The sequence below is a fragment of the Bos indicus x Bos taurus genome, chromosome 6, assembly GCF_003369695.1.
Source record: "Bos indicus x Bos taurus breed Angus x Brahman F1 hybrid chromosome 6, Bos_hybrid_MaternalHap_v2.0, whole genome shotgun sequence".
NCBI classification, from domain to species: Eukaryota; Metazoa; Chordata; class Mammalia; order Artiodactyla; family Bovidae; genus Bos; species Bos indicus x Bos taurus.
Genome location: NC_040081.1, coordinates 26,632,484 through 26,650,000, shown reverse-complemented (window position 1 = coordinate 26,650,000; position 17,517 = coordinate 26,632,484). Strand labels below are relative to the sequence as shown.

Below are 17,517 nucleotides of genomic sequence, written 5' to 3'. Positions count from 1 at the left end.
CATGAAACAAAGTTTAATTTTACTCAAGTCTAAAGCAAGGATAGCCTTAGTCAATGAGTTTCCCCTGGTAAATGCTAGAATCTTCTCTGATATAGGTTATCATGATAACTTAGATAACCTAAGTTATCGCTGTATCCTATTCCACTCCTAAGTCAACCAGGATTCCCAGAGAAGGACCTCTAGCTTAGCATGAAAGTGAAAGCTGCTCAGTTGTGTCTGACTATTTACGACCCCCTGGACTGTAGCCCGCCAGACTCCTCTGTCCACAGAATTCTCCAGGCAAGAATACTGGAGTGGGTTGCCATTTCCTTCTCCATCATAACCTCAACCAATACGAACAGCTTTGCTCTAGGCAGTACACTCAACAACCTAAATCCTTAAGGGTAATGAAAATCAGCTCCTTACCATTTAAATCAGGGAGGAAGGGCAGAATTGCATGCTTTAGGGAAAGTCTAACACAGATGACTTAATTAAATAGAAATTAAATTAGAATTCAAACATCACCAACAGATACTAGATAATGTCTAATTACTTGATATTTAAGTTATAAGATATTCACATAAAATTTTCATATAGTAACAAATACACGACAAAAATTAAACTCAATTCATTTTATAGTTACTATTTGAGATCAGGATCAGTACTTTAACACCAAAGAAGTCATTTGTGACTTAAGAAATCAGCAATCATCTTCCTTCACATCCACTATAATAAATACATATATTTATTTATTTTATATATATATAATATATATTATTTATAAATAAATAAATATAAAAAAAATTAAGCATGACTCACTGAAGATTTTGTTTCAGAGAAGTTAAAAACACCTGCTTTCATTAGACACTAATAATATAATATGAAATAAGAACAGTAGTGTTTCTTATAAGAATTCTCTTATATTGAGTAAAAACATTAAAAATCATTTAAAAAATTTATAAAATCTTATTTTTTTAACTGATGTAAAGTTAAACTCTAGTCTATTTCACTTTTAATTCATATTTGTAAAAATACAGCTTTAAAATAGGCATGGATTATTAAAACAATATACAAATACAATGAATAAAATCCCAGTAACATAAATTTGTAGTTTAACTGCATAAAACAGCATGCCAGTTGTTCTAGGTGATCACTGCTATTCTCAAACAGTGGAACCAATCTCTCTCAATTACCATTATAAGCAATATTAATTAAATAAATAGCGATTAAATGTTAAGAAGACAAAATTCTAGTTCCGACTGGTGAATTGAATCAGATTCCCGTCAGAGCCTCAAAAGAAGAGTGTAAAATAGATTCAAATTATCAGTGCTGGTAAAGAATCCACCTGCAATGCGGGAGACCTGGGTTCCATCCCTACATTGGGAAGATCCCCTGGAGAAGGGAATGGCTATCCACTCCAGTATTCTGGCATGGAGAATTCCAAGGACAGTATAGTCGCAAAGAGTTGGACACAACTGAAAGAATTTCACTTTTTTTTTCCTTCAGAAACTAAGAGAAGGTATCATTCACATTCACATTCCACTCCAAGGAATTTCTGGAAAATACAGCACAGCAGAGACTAGAACCAGAAAAAGACCTCGCTGCATGTGAAAGAAACCTCAGCTGAACCCTATTAATATTCCCAGCAAGATAGATACTAGAGGTAAGGACAGACTCATGGGTAGTGAGTACAGAGTAATTCTCAAAACTACTAATAACCTTCGAGATTTACTTGTACCAGTGCCATTACGTGAAGTGAAGGAAGAATGCTAAAACCCATTCCATTCCTGCCACAGATGGTTGGAAATAAACTGGAAGCACTGCCATTAGGCCCTAACAAAGACAGACTTCCTAGTTAGACAGGCATCACTCCAGAAAGGTGCCACAACAAAATTCAAAAATAAGCTGCTACAGCACTAAGATTTCCTACTATGCGAAAACATCTTTTATTTCCTAGAACTCACCACTAACAACTAGCCCTCAAATACTATAAAATACAAAAATCAATAAAACTAAACTTTTCCTTTTACACCCACCTGACCTTAAACAATTAAACAGAGGCAAACACCATCTGACAGAACTTTGATGTTTGAATAAAATGAAATGGAACCTTTGTTGATTCTTTCATCACAGACGGTAATCTGAGACAGAAACTGAATTACAGTAAGTCTCCTTTCTTGGGGTGGTAGAGGATGTTGGAGCTGAGGGTATAGAAACAGGGAGTTACTAGCTATGTCCATATAAGATTCAGACATATTTTGGAATGTCCAGTGACATTCAAATCAACAGAACAAATCAACCAGAAGGTAAATGCAAAAACTAATCCTATGGGAAGCAGCTAATCATGATAATCCACATCCAGTAAGAAAATCAAGAGTGGCAATGCTTACTACTTCGTAGTCTTTTCCGTTGACTGAATTTGCCTTCTACAACACAATCCCCCAACGGATTTATGCCTGTGTTCTGTGGAGTGCAAAAGGACTATGATAAAAATCTAAAAGATCTATTTCATTAAAACACTGGTAAAAAGCAGTGCTACTTTTAGACCCTTCTAGCTATTAGAGTATAACACAGAGAGAAGAGCATTATCACCTGACTTCACCTCAGCTCATCATGCAGCTTTCACTGTGATGGAGTACATGGGCAGAAATGCCCAGCAGAGAGCACCATCTGGCAAGAGACTAAAGTGCCTGGGGCAGGAGAAGCTGTCTCAGTGGAAACAGACTTGTTCAGGAGCATAGTTGAGACAGCCCTTCTAGAAGCTTCTGTGAAGGAGAACTTTGAAGAAGGCTTCAGTTCCACCACATCAACAGGAGGAGACAATATGCATATATTTGACTTACTAACATAACTGTGACGCTCTTTAGTACCCACAATCCAATGAAGCCTGGGAAAACTTGTTACATAAATAAAAAGGATTGATCCTTATTTCCACTAGTAATATTTCAAACTGTAAGTCATCTTGCTGTGCTTAGCTAATTGGTATACAGATTCCTTCTAACAAACTACAATGCAAAGAGCAGAGAAGTATTTCCCTTCTTCACTAGGGATGCTTAGCTTGAACACATTATGTAGTTATAACACTCTATAAAGCACCAAATCAAGATGATGACATTATTATAAATAGGTTGATATATGATTCCCAAGCCCAGATCCTTGTCAATCCTAGAAGGAACAGAGCTATAAATAAAAATTAAAAGAGCTATCCCACCAATCTCTCTAACACATAGAGCTTATACCACTCTAGCACCTCTCGGATTCATTTTGATATTTGGCAAAACTAATACAATTTTGTAAAGTTTAAAAATAAAATTGAAAAAAAATTAAGAAAGGAAATAAAGGTAGTCAGACCATCCAAAGGCTTTGGGTCTAGTGTGCAAAGACAAACACCATAACACCTAGCAGAATAGCACAGAAAAATAGCACAGCCTGACATGACCAACAGAGCAGCATATGGTAAAAGAGGAGTCCTGCAAAAACCATGTTAGCCACTAGAGTAGCTACAAAGCAGCCTGTTCCTTTGGGTCAATGGCAACTCTGAAGACTACTGCACCCCAGAGGGCTTCAGAAAGGAAAGAGCGCTGAGCCATACAACACTTTTTTTGCTAAGATATGTTCTAGACCACCTTTCAAATGAAATTACTTAATAGAGGCATGGATTTTAAAGTACATATACAGTTTTGATGTCAGAAAGAAAGTTTTCTCATTTGTGTTGTACTTTATTTTTACTTTGAAATAAAGCAAAATATCATAATTGTGAAGATTTTAGGCATAATAAGTAATAAAATAAATGTAGAACTCTCTTTTAATATAATATAGCCAGGTTAGATGTGCCAGATATTTTCTATTTTTCAGGCAGGAGTGTATCTATTGATTTGCTATAGCTTATAGATTTTTAAAAATAAAACTCATATTTTAAAACAGAGCATTTCGACAAACCATCCTTAACATTATATTTTTATAGCCTAAAAAATTTGAGGCTATAAAATTTGATAGCCAAAGAACTGATGCTTTTGAACTGTGGTGTTGGAGAAGACTCTTGAGAGTCCCTTGGACTGCAAAGAGATCCAACCAGTCCATCCTAAAGGAAATCAGTCCTGAATATTCATTGGAAGGACTGATGCTGAAGCCAAAACTCCAATACTGGCCACCTGCTGTGAAGAACTGGCTCATTGGAAAAGACTCTGATGCTAGGAAAGATTGAAGAGGGGAGGAGAAGGGGATGACAGAGGATGAGATAGTTGGATGGCATCACCGACTCAATGGACATGAGTTTGAATAAACGCCAGGAGTTGGTGATGGACAGGGAGGCCTGGCGTGCTGCAGTCAAGAGCTGGACATGACTGAGCAACTGAATTGAACTGAAAAAATGTTAGTTTTATAGTAACTGCTTCAACATAGCATTTCAGGAGAAATTATAATCAAGTAGAATTAGGTCCAAGAAGCTTTCTTCAGGTTAATCATTGGGATTTTGCAGGTTAACTATTTAACAATTCTTAAAACTAATCCAACAGAAGGAAAGATTATGCACACACAAACATACTTAAACACACACACACCATTCAAGACACCAGCAAAATCCTTTTCCTGTGTATACACTGAAATTTATTTCATTTAAACCATGTGAACTACTTAATTCACTAACCTTTGCAGTTCTCACGTAAATGTTCAATTGGAAAATTAATTTAAAAGTCTTTTTAAAACACAGACAGAAAATAAAGAATAAATTGACATACTCTTAGTTCTGTATCACATTCTCTTTACGTCGAGATGTGTTGACAATACCGTCCTTCAAGGACATTGTTAACTTGTAAAATCATTAGCAAATAAAATATGACTTAATTGAAGCAAACTCAGCAAGGAGCTCCATTATTTTAAGTGAATGATGTAATATAACTTGAAGAATTACTGACTGCCATTTTCACTGACAGTGAAATAAATGAAGCGGCTATGAAACTTTCTCCTCATGTCTTTTCCATAATTAAGTGAAGAAAGAGAATTTGTGAAGAATTACAAGTCCCAAGGTGCAGCAGTTCAAACACTAATAGACTGCACTCCAGTGTGGCAGCATGCAGGTAGTTCCCAACATGTTATTATTAGCAAGTATGTAAGTGTCATAATTCTAGCCGCAAAACCCTGTTTGCAAAATCCACCTCTGAAAAGCAAATTTCCAATAGTTCCCTGGGCTCTTCTTTTTAAAAAGAGAAAGAAGTCAAGTTTTATAATTCAAAATGTTATACAAAATAACATACAGAATTTCCCTTTATAGATTAAATATAGCTGAAAATTATTTGGTGGCTTGAGTCTTATATAGCTTTTAACTTTACAGGTACTTCCATAGTTAAGGTATATAAAATACCTTCAGCAGATGTTATTTCAATGACTCAGTGAATAATCACAATAATTACCTATCCCTTGGATTATTTTCTCAATTTTCTATTAATATTTACATCTGGAAACTGAGCCCACATATAGTATAAGCTCACAAAGCAGCTAAAGAAATATACAGAATTATCAGAAATTTGGGTAATACTTGAATTAACATTTCTACAGTATCAATTTGAAAATAGTCTGTGAGGCACCTATTTTTTTTTTTTTTTTGCAAGAATAAACAAGAAATTTAAGCCTCCAGCTACTAAGCTACTCCAGCTATGCTTTGTTGAATCTTCTTGAATTTTAACAATTATGTATTTAATTTATATGTAAATCTATGTTTCTACAAACATGTTTTCTTAAATTCAATCTAGATTTTTTATTCTAATAAATACAAGTTGAACTGACTCAGTAACTACTAAGACATGGCATCAGATAAATTTGACCTATTAAAATTATGTTTTCTTATTTTTCTCTTCTATAAATAAGAATTTAACCAAAAAGAAATCAAAAGTTATATGTTAATGTTTATTCACATGTGAAAAAGGTTTTATACACCTAGGAAAGCGTGGAGGCATTATTCAAGCCTTTTAATAGATGATATATTCTTCTGAAACAAAGAAATAGCATATATAAAACATACAATTTTAAAACAAGAATAACATTTTGAGATTTAAGACTAGAGAACTGTTTAAGCTGAGACCACGGACCAATGACTATTGTGAAAAAGAAATATTATTGATAATTTCAATGTACTAGATCAAAGTTTTCTCCCAGGATACATTAGATAAGGAAACATCATAAAGAGCTGAAGAAACTTGGTCAAAGACAAGTAACTATTAAGCAGAAAAGCAAAGAAAGAAACCCAGGCAGTCCAGTTCTATTACACTACATTTCATCATTGTCCTTTACCTTGGGCAGAATATACTTGTATCAGACCACAGGACTGCCATTCATTCCAGTGCAATTTTTACAGAACTATCTCCATTGTTCTTCTAAGCATATCTTACTCAAATATCTAAGATAATAGCACTATCTGTTGATGAAAACTCTTTTTATATGACTGACAGGATGATAGGCCAGTCAAGGCCTGGAAAACCAGGTACGGCATAGAGAGGGGGGCGCAAAATAACCTTGGGACAAAAAGGCCACGTGGCCACAAAGAAATGGGGATTCTCAGGGTGCGAACAGGAGACGTACCTATAACCTCAAAATCCTTACTCTCCTTTTTACCAGAGGTAAGTTGGTTCTTCGTAAGTTTTACGGAGCAACCTATCAGGTCTTAGAATATCTGTATTTGAACATATAATGTATCTCTATTATGTTCCACAATCAACAGAAATTTTCAAAAAAGAGGAATTATAAACCAAAAATAAAATCATACCAGCTTGTCTATTTACCTTCACCTTTGTATTTTAATTCTTTAAATAGAATTTGAGCTATTATCTAATAAACTTTCATTTCATCCTGAGGAACTTCAGTACTAGAAATAAAGTCTATAGGTTTCTGTTTACCTGGGAATCTTAATTTTGCTTTCATTTTCAAAGAATTTTTCTGCTGACTATAGAATTCTTGATTAACAATGATTTTTATTTAAGCACTTTGAATATATCACTTCACTGCCTTCCAGCCTCCATTTTCTCTGATAAGTAAGCTCTTAGTCTTCTTAGGGATTCCTTGTCATGTCTCTCGCATCTTTCAAGATTTCTCATTGTCTTTGGTATTCAACATTTTGTGTTATATCTAGCTGTGCATCTCTTTGAATTTATACTACTTGCAATTCATTGAGCTTCCTGTATGTGCAGATTATTTTTCATCAACTTTGGGATGTTTCCAAGCTATTATTTCTTCAAATATTCTCTCTGCCCTTTTTCTTTCTTTGACTCTCACCATGTTTATGTTAGTATGTTTGATGTTTCATGTGTTCAGCTGCTCGGTTGTGTCTAACTTTTTGCAATCCCGTGGACTGTGGCCCACCAGGGTCCTTTGTACATGCTATTTTCCAGGCAAGAATACTGGAGTGAGTTGCCATTTCCTACTCCAGGGGATCTTCCTGACCCAGGGACTGAACTGATGTCTCTTGTGTCTCCTGCATTGGCAGGCAGATGCTTTACCACTGCACCCTGGGAAGCCCAAGTCCTTTATTTATTTGACTGTATTTAAATTAGCTGATACAAAAACTTTATCTAATAGCCAGTCCAACATCCTGGCTTCCTCAAGAACAGTTTCTAACAATTGCTTCTTTTCCTGCATATGGATCATACACTTTTTGTTTTTTGTATGTCTCATAATTATGTTGTAAACCAGACATCTGAGATAATTCAATGAGGAAAATCAAAAATCAGAATCTCCCTCCTGCCCCTAATTCTGTTTTTGTTTGTTTTGTTCTATGATTTTCCTGAAATAATTCTCTAAATTCTGCATTCTCTGTCATGTGTGTTCACTAAAGTCAGTCTGGTTAGCTAATTGGCCGGGTAATGGCTGGACAGGGGTTTTTAATGTCCTTCCAGTAAGCCTCCAACCTTTGCAGACATGCTGTGCGCATGTGTTAAAACACACCTTGAACATTCAAGTTGGCAGTTTATAAGTCTGTCTGAGCTTTCACTTCCCACTTGTATAGAACCGCATGGTCACATAGAGGTAAGAACTTTGTACCTTCTCCAGTCTCAAAATGGTTTTCAATCCTGAAACCATTTTCAGTCTTTTACAAGATTAAGCAAATAAGTAACTATACTGAGAACAGTGTGAGCCAGGTTATGTGAGAGAAGGGAGATCAAATATGGCAAAGGAGATACTGGAATAAACATGTGGCATTGAACTGGAATCAGATCAATACAAGCTCAAAGTTTTTAATAAGTAATAAAAAGTACAGATTTATAACTCTGTCCATTGAGATGGCCTAGAAGGAATGATATCCTAAACATACCTAGTGTACTGATATTGTTTTGAAATATTATTCTCTACTAAAAAAGTCGGGTTCCTTGAGGAAATGACTGATTTGAACAACTGGGGCAGGGAAAAAAACAAAATGGGTCTGGTGCATTTTATTGTGCCATAAAATAAAGAAATGCTCAATGAATGTCAAAAACACAGTAAGCAGATTTAAAGAGCTCCCAAGGGTCAAACATTAGATAATTTTAACTTCAAAATAAAAAGTGAGAGCAGTAAATTATAACCTTTGGAGTAAAACAGGAATTTAAGAACCCATACTGATATAAATACATAAAAGAGAAAGAACATAAAGCCATTCTTTAAAATGCCAACAAAAAATGTTAAAAGAAAATATAGAATTAGAAAACCATAATTTAATAAATATCACAATAAAATTGATTCAGGCATCATCAATGGATGTTAAATAGGTGAGAGTTTGATAAGGAACAGCATATATATTCATTCTTAAAGTAATTTTTCCAAAATATTTATAATTTTTAAAAATAGTAACTTTACAGTAGATAAAACTAGAAGACACCCCCTCAAGTTAACATCACCAATTACCAGATAAGTAAACATCCTATCCCTCTTTATGTGATACACTGATACATCACTTTCATTCCAGCCAAAAAGATAAACTTATCCTAATCATGATAAAACATACACAAATCCACAATGGAAACATATTCTACAAAATAAACACTCCGTACTCTTTAAAAAGTCAAGAGTACAAAACACAACGAAAGACTGAAGAACTGTTCCCAATTAAAGGAATCTAAGGAGACACAACTAAATGTGGCTTATAATACTAGATTAAGACTCTAGACTAAAACTCATTTTTAAAGAACTTCATTGAGATAATTAGCAATACTTTAGAAATACTTATAGATTAGATGATACATTATATGAATGAAATTTTTCCGATTTTGATCATTATTGTGCTCATAATAGAGATTCTTGTTCTTAGAAATTCTACATTAATGTATTTAGGTATAAAGGGGCATAATGTTTGAAATGCAGTACTCTCAAATTGCTTAATGAAAATACGGATAGAAATAAATATGGAGGAAATGACAAAGAAAATGTAATAAAGTGTTAACTGCAGGATCTAAGTGAAAAGTATATAGTAATTACTTGTATTATTCTTGTTACTTTTCTCCCAATCTTAAATTTTTTCAACATATAAATTTTTTTTAAAAAAAGAAATTCACTAACTGGGAACAATGAATAAAATAGATAAAATATATTGATATAGTTAAATCTAGAAAATACAGCATTAAGTGAAATAGGAAGCAATCTACATACCAGATGATACCATTTACAACAATATTTGTTATTTAAATGTAGTAAAGATTCAAAACATGGTCCACTGGAGAAGGGAATGGCAAACCACTTCAGTATTCTTGCCTTGAACCCCATGAACAGTATGAAAAGGCAAAAAGATAGGACAGTGAAAGATGAACTCCCCAGGTTGGTAGGTGCCCAATACGCTACTGGAGATCTGTGGAGAATAACTCCAGAAAGAATGAAGAGAAGGAGCCAAAGAAAAAAACAACACCCAGTTGTGGATGTGACTGATGATGGAAGTAAAGCCTGATGTTGAAAAGAGCAATATTGCTTAGGAACCTGGAATGTTAGATCCATGAATCAAGGCAAATTGGAAGTTGTCAAACAGGAGATGGCAAGAGTGAACATCAACATTTTAGGAATCAGTAAACTAAAATGGACTGCAATGGGTGAATTTAACTCAGATGACCACTATATCTACTATGGTGGGCAAGAATCCCTTAGAAGAAACAGAGTAGCCATCATAGTCAACAAAAGAATCCAAAATGCAGTACTTGGATGCAATCTTAAAAATGACAGAATGATCTCTGTTCGTTTCCAAGTCAAACCATTCAATAGCACAGTAATCCAAGTCTATGCCCCAAACACTAATGCTGAAGAAGTTGAAGTTGAACGGTTCTATGAAGACCTACAAGACCTTCTAGAATTAACACCCAAAAAAGATGTCCTTTTCATTATAGGGGACTGCAATGCAAAAGTAGGAAGTCAAGAAACACCTGGAGTAACAGGCAAGTTTGGCCTTGGACTACAGAATGAAGCAGGGCAAGGCTAACAGAGTTTTGCCAAGAGAACGCACTGGTCATAGGAAACACCCACTTTGAACAACACAAGAGAACACTCTACACATGGATATCATCAGACGGTCAATGCCAAAATGAGATGGATTATACTCTTTGCAACCAAAGATGGAGAAGCTCTCTACAGTTAGCAAAAACAAGTCCAGGAGCTGACTGTGGCTTAGATCATGAACTCCTATTGCCAAATTCAGACTTAAATTGAAGAAAGTAGGGAAAATCACTAGACCATTCAAAATGAAGTCGCTCAGTTGTGTCTGACTCTTTGCGACCCCACAGACTGTAGCCTATCAGACTCCCCCATCCATGGAATTTTCCAGGCAAGAGTACTGGAGTGGGTTGCCATTTCCTTCTGCAGGGATCTTCCAAACCCAGGGATTGAAGCCAGGTCTCCTGCACTGCAAGCAGATGCTTTGCCATCTGAGCCACCATTCAAGCATGACCTAAATAAAATCCTTTACACTTATACAGTGGAAGTGACAAATAGATTCAAGGGATTAGAGCTGATAGACAGAGTGCCTGAAGAACTATGGACAGAGGTTCGTGACATTGTACAGGAAGCAGTGATCAAGACCATCCCAAGAAAAAGAAATGCAAAAAGGCAAAATGGTAGTCTGAGGAGACCTTACAAATAGCTGTGAAATGAAGGGAAGTGAAAGGCAAAGGAGAAAAGGAAAGATATACCCACTTGAATACAGAGTTCCAAAGAATAGCAAGGAGAGATAAGAAAGCCTTCCTCAGTGATTAATGCAAAGAAATAGAGGAAAACAACAGAATGGGAAAGACTAGAGATCTCTTCAAGAAAATTAAAGATACCATGGGAACATTTCACACAAAGATGGGCTCAATAAAGGACAGAAATAGTATGGACCTAACAGAAGCAGAAGATATTAAGAAGAAGTGGCAAGAATACACAGAAGAACTATACATAAAAGATCTTCACGACCCAGATAACCATGATGGTGTGATCACTCCATCATGAGCTCACCTAGATCACTCACCTAGAGCTAAACATCCTGGAATGTGAAGTTCAGTGGGCCTTAGGAGGCATCACTACAAACAAAGCTAGTGGAGGTGATGGAATTCCAGTTGGGCTATTTCAAATCCTAAAAGATGATGCTGTGAAAGTGCTGCACTCAATCCGCCAGCAAATTTGGAAAACTCAACAGTGGCCACTGGAAAAGATCAGTTTTCATTCCAATCCCAAAGAAAGGCAATGCCAAAGAATGCTCAAACTACCACACAATGGCACTCATCTCACACACTAGCAAAGCAATGCTCCAAGTTCTCCAAGCCAGGCTTCAACAGGACATGAACCGTGAACTTCCAGATGTTACAGCTGGATATAGAAAAGGCAGAGGAACCAGAGATCAAATTGCCAACATCTGATGGATCATCAAAAAAGCGAGAAAGTTCCAGAAAAACATCTACTTCTGCTTTATTGACTATGCCAAAGCCTTTGACTGTGTGGATCACAACAAACTGTGGAAAATTCTTTAAGAGATGGGAATACCAGACCACCTGACCTGCTTCTTATAAATCTTCATGCAGGTCAAGAAGCAACAGTTAGAACTGGACATGGAACAACAGACTGGTTCCAAATTGGGAAAGGAGTATGTCAAGGCTGTATATTATCACCCTGCTAATTTAATTTATATGCAGTACACCATGCACATTTAATTTATATATTGTACACCAGGCACAATGCTGGGCTGGATGAAGCACAAGCAGGGAGAAATCTCAATAACCTCAGATATGCAGATGACACCACCCTTATGGCAGAAAGTGAAGAGGAACTAAAGAGCCTTTTGATGAAAGTGAAAGAGGAGAGTGAAAAAGTTGGCTTAAAACTCAACATTCAGAAAACTAAGATCATGGCATCTGGTCCCATCACTTCATGGCAACTAGACAGGGAAACAATGGAAACAGTGACAGACATTATTTTCTGGGGCTCCAAAATCACTGCAGATGGTGACTGCAGCCATGAAATTAAAAGACGCTTCCACCTAGGAAGAAAAGTTATGACCAACCTAGACAGCATATTAAAAAGCAGAGACATTACTTTGCCAACAAAGGTCCATCTAGTTAAAGTTTTGGTTTTTCCAGTAGTCATGTATGGATGTGAGAGTTGGACTATAAAGAAAGTTGGGCACTGAAGAATTGATGCTTTTGAACTGTGGTGTTGGAGAAGACTTTTGAGAGTCCCTTGGACTGCAAGGAGGTCCAACCAGTCCACCCTAAAGGAAATTGTCCTGAATATTTATTGGAAGGACTGATGCTGGAGCTGAAATGCTAATACTTTGGCTACCTGATGTGAAGAACTAACTCATTTGAAAAGACCCTGCTGCTGGGAATGATTACAGGTGGGAAGAAAAGGGGACGATAGTGGATGAGATGGTTTGATGGTATTACTGACTTGATGGACCTGAGTTTAGTAAGCTCCAGGAGATGGTGATGGACAGGGAGGCCTGGCGTACTGCAGTCCATGGGGCTGCAAAAAGTCGGACATGATTGAGCAACTGAACTGAACTGAACTAAAAGATTCACTGTTTACTTTTGCAAAGGGTGACAAAAGCAGGGAGGGAACTTGGGCAGGGTAATAATTGTAATAATATATTTTTTAAAAAATACGGGCTTCCCTGGTGGCTCAGACAGTATAGAATCCGCCTGCAATGCAGGAGACCTGGGTTCCATCCCTGGTTTGGGAAGATCCCCCGGAGGATGGCATGGCAACCCACTCCAGTATTCTTGGCCTGGAGAATCCCCATGGACAGAGGAACCTGGTGGGCTACAGTCCATGGGGTCATAAAGAGTTGGACACAATTGAGCAAGCAAGCACACATTTTAAAATATAGCTAATTGAAGTGTAATAAAAATTTATTATGTATTATATGTGATGGTAGGTACATGGTTATCTGTTTTTATGTTTTTACTAGTCAATGTGTAATTATATAAATTACCATAAAAATACTTTAGGAATAAAAACTTAACAATTCAAAGTATCTAAGACTCTAAAATTCCCCAGTATACCTGTTACCAAAAATTAAATGGTTTCACAAGGTGCTTAAGTCTACACCCAAAAATGGAAACATGTTCAAACATTAGAGAGTACTGGGAATAAAAGCTAAGCCAAATTCTGAATATACCTTTTCTTTGCTCAAGATGTCTCTTCAGCCTCTCCTTAACTGTACCCTAAATTTGCCATTTTCCTCACTAGGATTACTTCTTCCAGATCCCATAAAAGTATAAAAATACAACAGATTCAAAGCACAATGTGCTTCAGTCTTGTAATGAAGTAAAACCAGACATATCTATATTCATGGATAATGCATACATTTCAACTGACTGAATGAAGTTTTTGCTCATTTGAAATTTAAAACCTGGATAAGATGGATCTGCTATATTATGTTTGATATTTTAAATCAGAGAGAGACTCCTTATCTTTTTTAATGATCACTTATGAAATAAATAATGCTTATTAGATTCAAATTCTGTCATAGGACTTCCGTGGTAGTCCAGTGGCTGAGACTCCACAGCCCCAAGGTAGGGGGGCCTCAGTACAATCCCTGGTCAGGTAACTAGATCCCACATGACACAAATAAAGATCCCACATGCCACCACATGGTACAGACAAATATTTTTTAAAAACAAATTATTTTATAAATAAAATGCTTTTTCCCTTTCAAATTCAGGAAAAGAATACCTATGTATTGCATATGCTTACACAATGCAGCAGAAGACTTTAGTAAGTTAAACCTACTTCCTCTTTTTCTGGAATATAGCTAGACTATACTTCCCAGACTCCTTGGCAGTTTATATTATACCTTTATATTATGAGGTATACAAACGTAATATAAAGTTCGGTGTGCCCCGAACTCCCAGGCCTAGCCTAGAAAGAAACCCACTAGCCGTTCTTTGTCCTCTTTCCCTTCTGCAGGATGGATGCATATGACACCAAGACCCTTGGAGATGACAGTAACATGAATGGAATAAGCCTGTGTTCCTGAATCTATACGTGGAGGAAAGTCTCTTATCAACAAGAAATGCCCATATGAATGAGAAAGAAAAAGAATTTCTACTGTATTAAGTCAGTGAGATTTGGGGGTCTATTTGTTATGCAATTAGCGTTACCTTAACTAAAACATGCAAAATCATAAATGGTCTTCCAACTGTCAATGTGAAATGTACTATACTTACAATTTGAGGCTTATAGTATGCTGGACCTAGGGTGCTGTCACCGGCAGGTGGTAAATGTTTTACAATACTGTCATCCTCATTAATATCATAACCGTATGACCGTCCAAAAGGAATTGAAGGAACATAAACACTTCTGGAAACTGTAAGTGCCCTTGACATTTTCTGTTAAAAAAAAAATGATACTATTTACTCAAAGACAAGAGAAGGAATGAATAATAAAATATTAAAATTTACAACAGACAACTATTAAATATTGACCTCATGAGTTTTACAATATAAATCAAAAATGTCTGTAAAAGTAATTTAAAAGAGTGAATTCAAGTCTTCATAATATAAACCAAAATTTAATCAAACTATTATTAAATAGTAACATAACCATAATACAAACCAAACTACTGTTTAAGCCACTATTAGAGGTAAGGAATCTCTCTCACTTGGCTGTTTTTTATCTTGATTAGTAAAGCAAGTATTAGTGATTTCAAAAATGGGCATTAATTTCTACAGTCACATCAACAATCAGCAATTCCAAGTGGAATTGCTATGCAATAATAGTATCTGCCAGGCCAAAACAAACTTTACATTTTTCTGTAACATTTCCTGGCTTCATTCCTTCCCAGCTAAATCATCTTACCAGTGCCCTATTAAAAATCCTAATTTTGCAGACTATGTAGCAAGGAAAATATCTGATATAACGTTAAATGGAAATCAAAAATATAAGTTAAAATTAAATTTTTGACTATAGCTATTTAAATTATGTAATATTATATGTCAGTGTATAAAGTCATATGGCTTCCCAGATGGCTCAGTGATAAAGAACACACTTGCCAATGAAGGAGATGGGGGTTCAATCCCTGGGTGAGGAAGATCCCCTGGAGAAGGAAATGGCAACACTTTCCAGTATTCCTGCCTGGAAAATCCCATGAACAGAGGAACCTGGCGGGCTACATACAGTTCATGGGGACACAAAAGAGTCAAACACAACTTAGTGACGAAAGAACAACTACAATAAAGTCATAGTTTAACACTAAAAAAATTAACAGAATTATCAGTGTTAAGAGTCAGAAGTTTTCAGGTGATTATCTGTTTTTTCAGAATTTCCTTTAATGTAAACTATTTTATAATTTAAATAAAAACAAGAAGGAGTAACATATATTAGAAATATTAGTATAAATATAGGGCCTCTCTGGTGGCTCAGATGGTAAAGAATTCACCTGCAATGCAGGAAACCTGTGTTCAATCCCTGCATTGGGAAGATCCAATGGAGAAGGGAATGGCAGCCCACTTCAGTATTCTTGCCTGGAGAATTCTATGTACAGAGGAGCCTGGCAGGCTACAGTCCATGGGGTCACTAAGAGTCAGATAAGACTGAGCAACTAACACACACATCTGGTATAAGAATATTAAATAAAATACTGGCATTTAAATGATTTAGTCATCTGAAAATTTACTTATTAAAAATATACTGATCCTCTGGAGAGGATATTGCAATCCTATGCTTCAAAACAAACCTCTGCTATAAACCATCTCCAAACTATGCTTTCCCATAATACATCAGTCTTCCTTTAAATTCCTATGGCACTTAATCACATGATCATTCACTTAGCATCTGTCATATTTCATCTTATATTATTAATGATCTATATATTTCTCTCTCACCTAAATTTTAAGCTTATTTATTTCAGGAGTCATGTTTCAATTTTCACTATATTATTAACAGTACTTAACACACCTCTATATACAGATGTAAATCACTATGGCAACTTTTAAAATCTCCTTTACTTCTTGTTCACCTCAGACACTGGAAGAGATTAGACTTTTATCAAAAGCAAAAATGAAGTCAAATGTTAATACAGGTAAAAAACTAAAATTTGTAAACAGAGTATTCATTTAATTATGAACTACATATGGATACTAATAAACCAGATAATTATCACCATAAGGTTTTTTAAATGTACTTATCACATAAAACATTATACCATTTCTACATTATTTTAACTTTAAAAAAAAGTAATTAGGAACAGAAATCAAAATAGCAACATACTGACTGAAGACGCTCTTTAGCCTCCAGAGTTTTCCTGTTCACGACAGCCAATGCTCCAGGATAAGATCGATCATAGCTTGCTGGCCCTGGACCATCTGAAATAAACTTCTTAAAACGCTTTTCCCGGTTTTGTAGACTTTGGCCTCCTTTTATATTACACTAAATTGGACAGGAAAAACATGAATTAAAAGAAACACTTTTAAATCAATATCTATTTGATAAATATTACATATTAATATGAACATTATTAGTTTTAAAACTCAGCCTGAGAAAGTTAAGGCTCTTGACTGAAGACAGTTCTCTAATGAGACATTAATAAGAAAGGATGACAATACAGCTGTCAGTTTTAATGGCAAACTCAAACTAAAATTTGCTGTACTTTGAACACTCAAAAAGAATGCAACACTCAGTTTTAAAACAGATGTCAAAGATAAAGGAATCTCCAAAGTTATGGAGCAAGAATAAAGAGTGCATGTTTGTTTATAGGTCTCTGGAGAATTTAAACCTCTGAAATGAGATTAAATGCTCATACTGCAGGGGGGAAGAAAGCCTTCCAATCTTGTTTAGGATTAATTATTTTCATGAATAACACTTTGGACATTTCCAGGGATGTTTATGCAGTTTTACTGGCAACAGTTTGGTTTTATGCTCAGATTAGTTCTAAACACTGTTTATTGCAGGGAGAGTCCTGGAAGATTCCTTCCAGGACTCTCCATGTCACATATTTGGATTCTCTAGAATCAGAAAGTTATCAACTGGCTAAAAGCCAGCTAATTCAAATAAAATTCCATCATACTAGTTTCAATAAACAGTCACAGATCAGTCATTTCAAAGATGATTCATATTCATAGTTGT

At 35.6% G+C, this 17,517-nt stretch overlaps 1 protein-coding gene across 1 annotated transcript in view; it reads right to left on the bottom strand.

Moving 5' to 3' along the window:
- STPG2 (sperm tail PG-rich repeat containing 2) overlaps positions 1-17,517 on the bottom strand; it is a 626,162-nt gene that overhangs the window by 590,329 nt on the left and 18,316 nt on the right. The window contains exons 3-4 of the mRNA XM_027544018.1: positions 16,663-16,821; positions 14,622-14,783 (exon numbers count right to left, since the gene is read on the bottom strand). Coding sequence (XP_027399819.1) covers positions 14,622-14,783; positions 16,663-16,821 — 321 coding nt within the window. The remainder of the gene's footprint in view (positions 1-14,621; positions 14,784-16,662; positions 16,822-17,517) is intronic.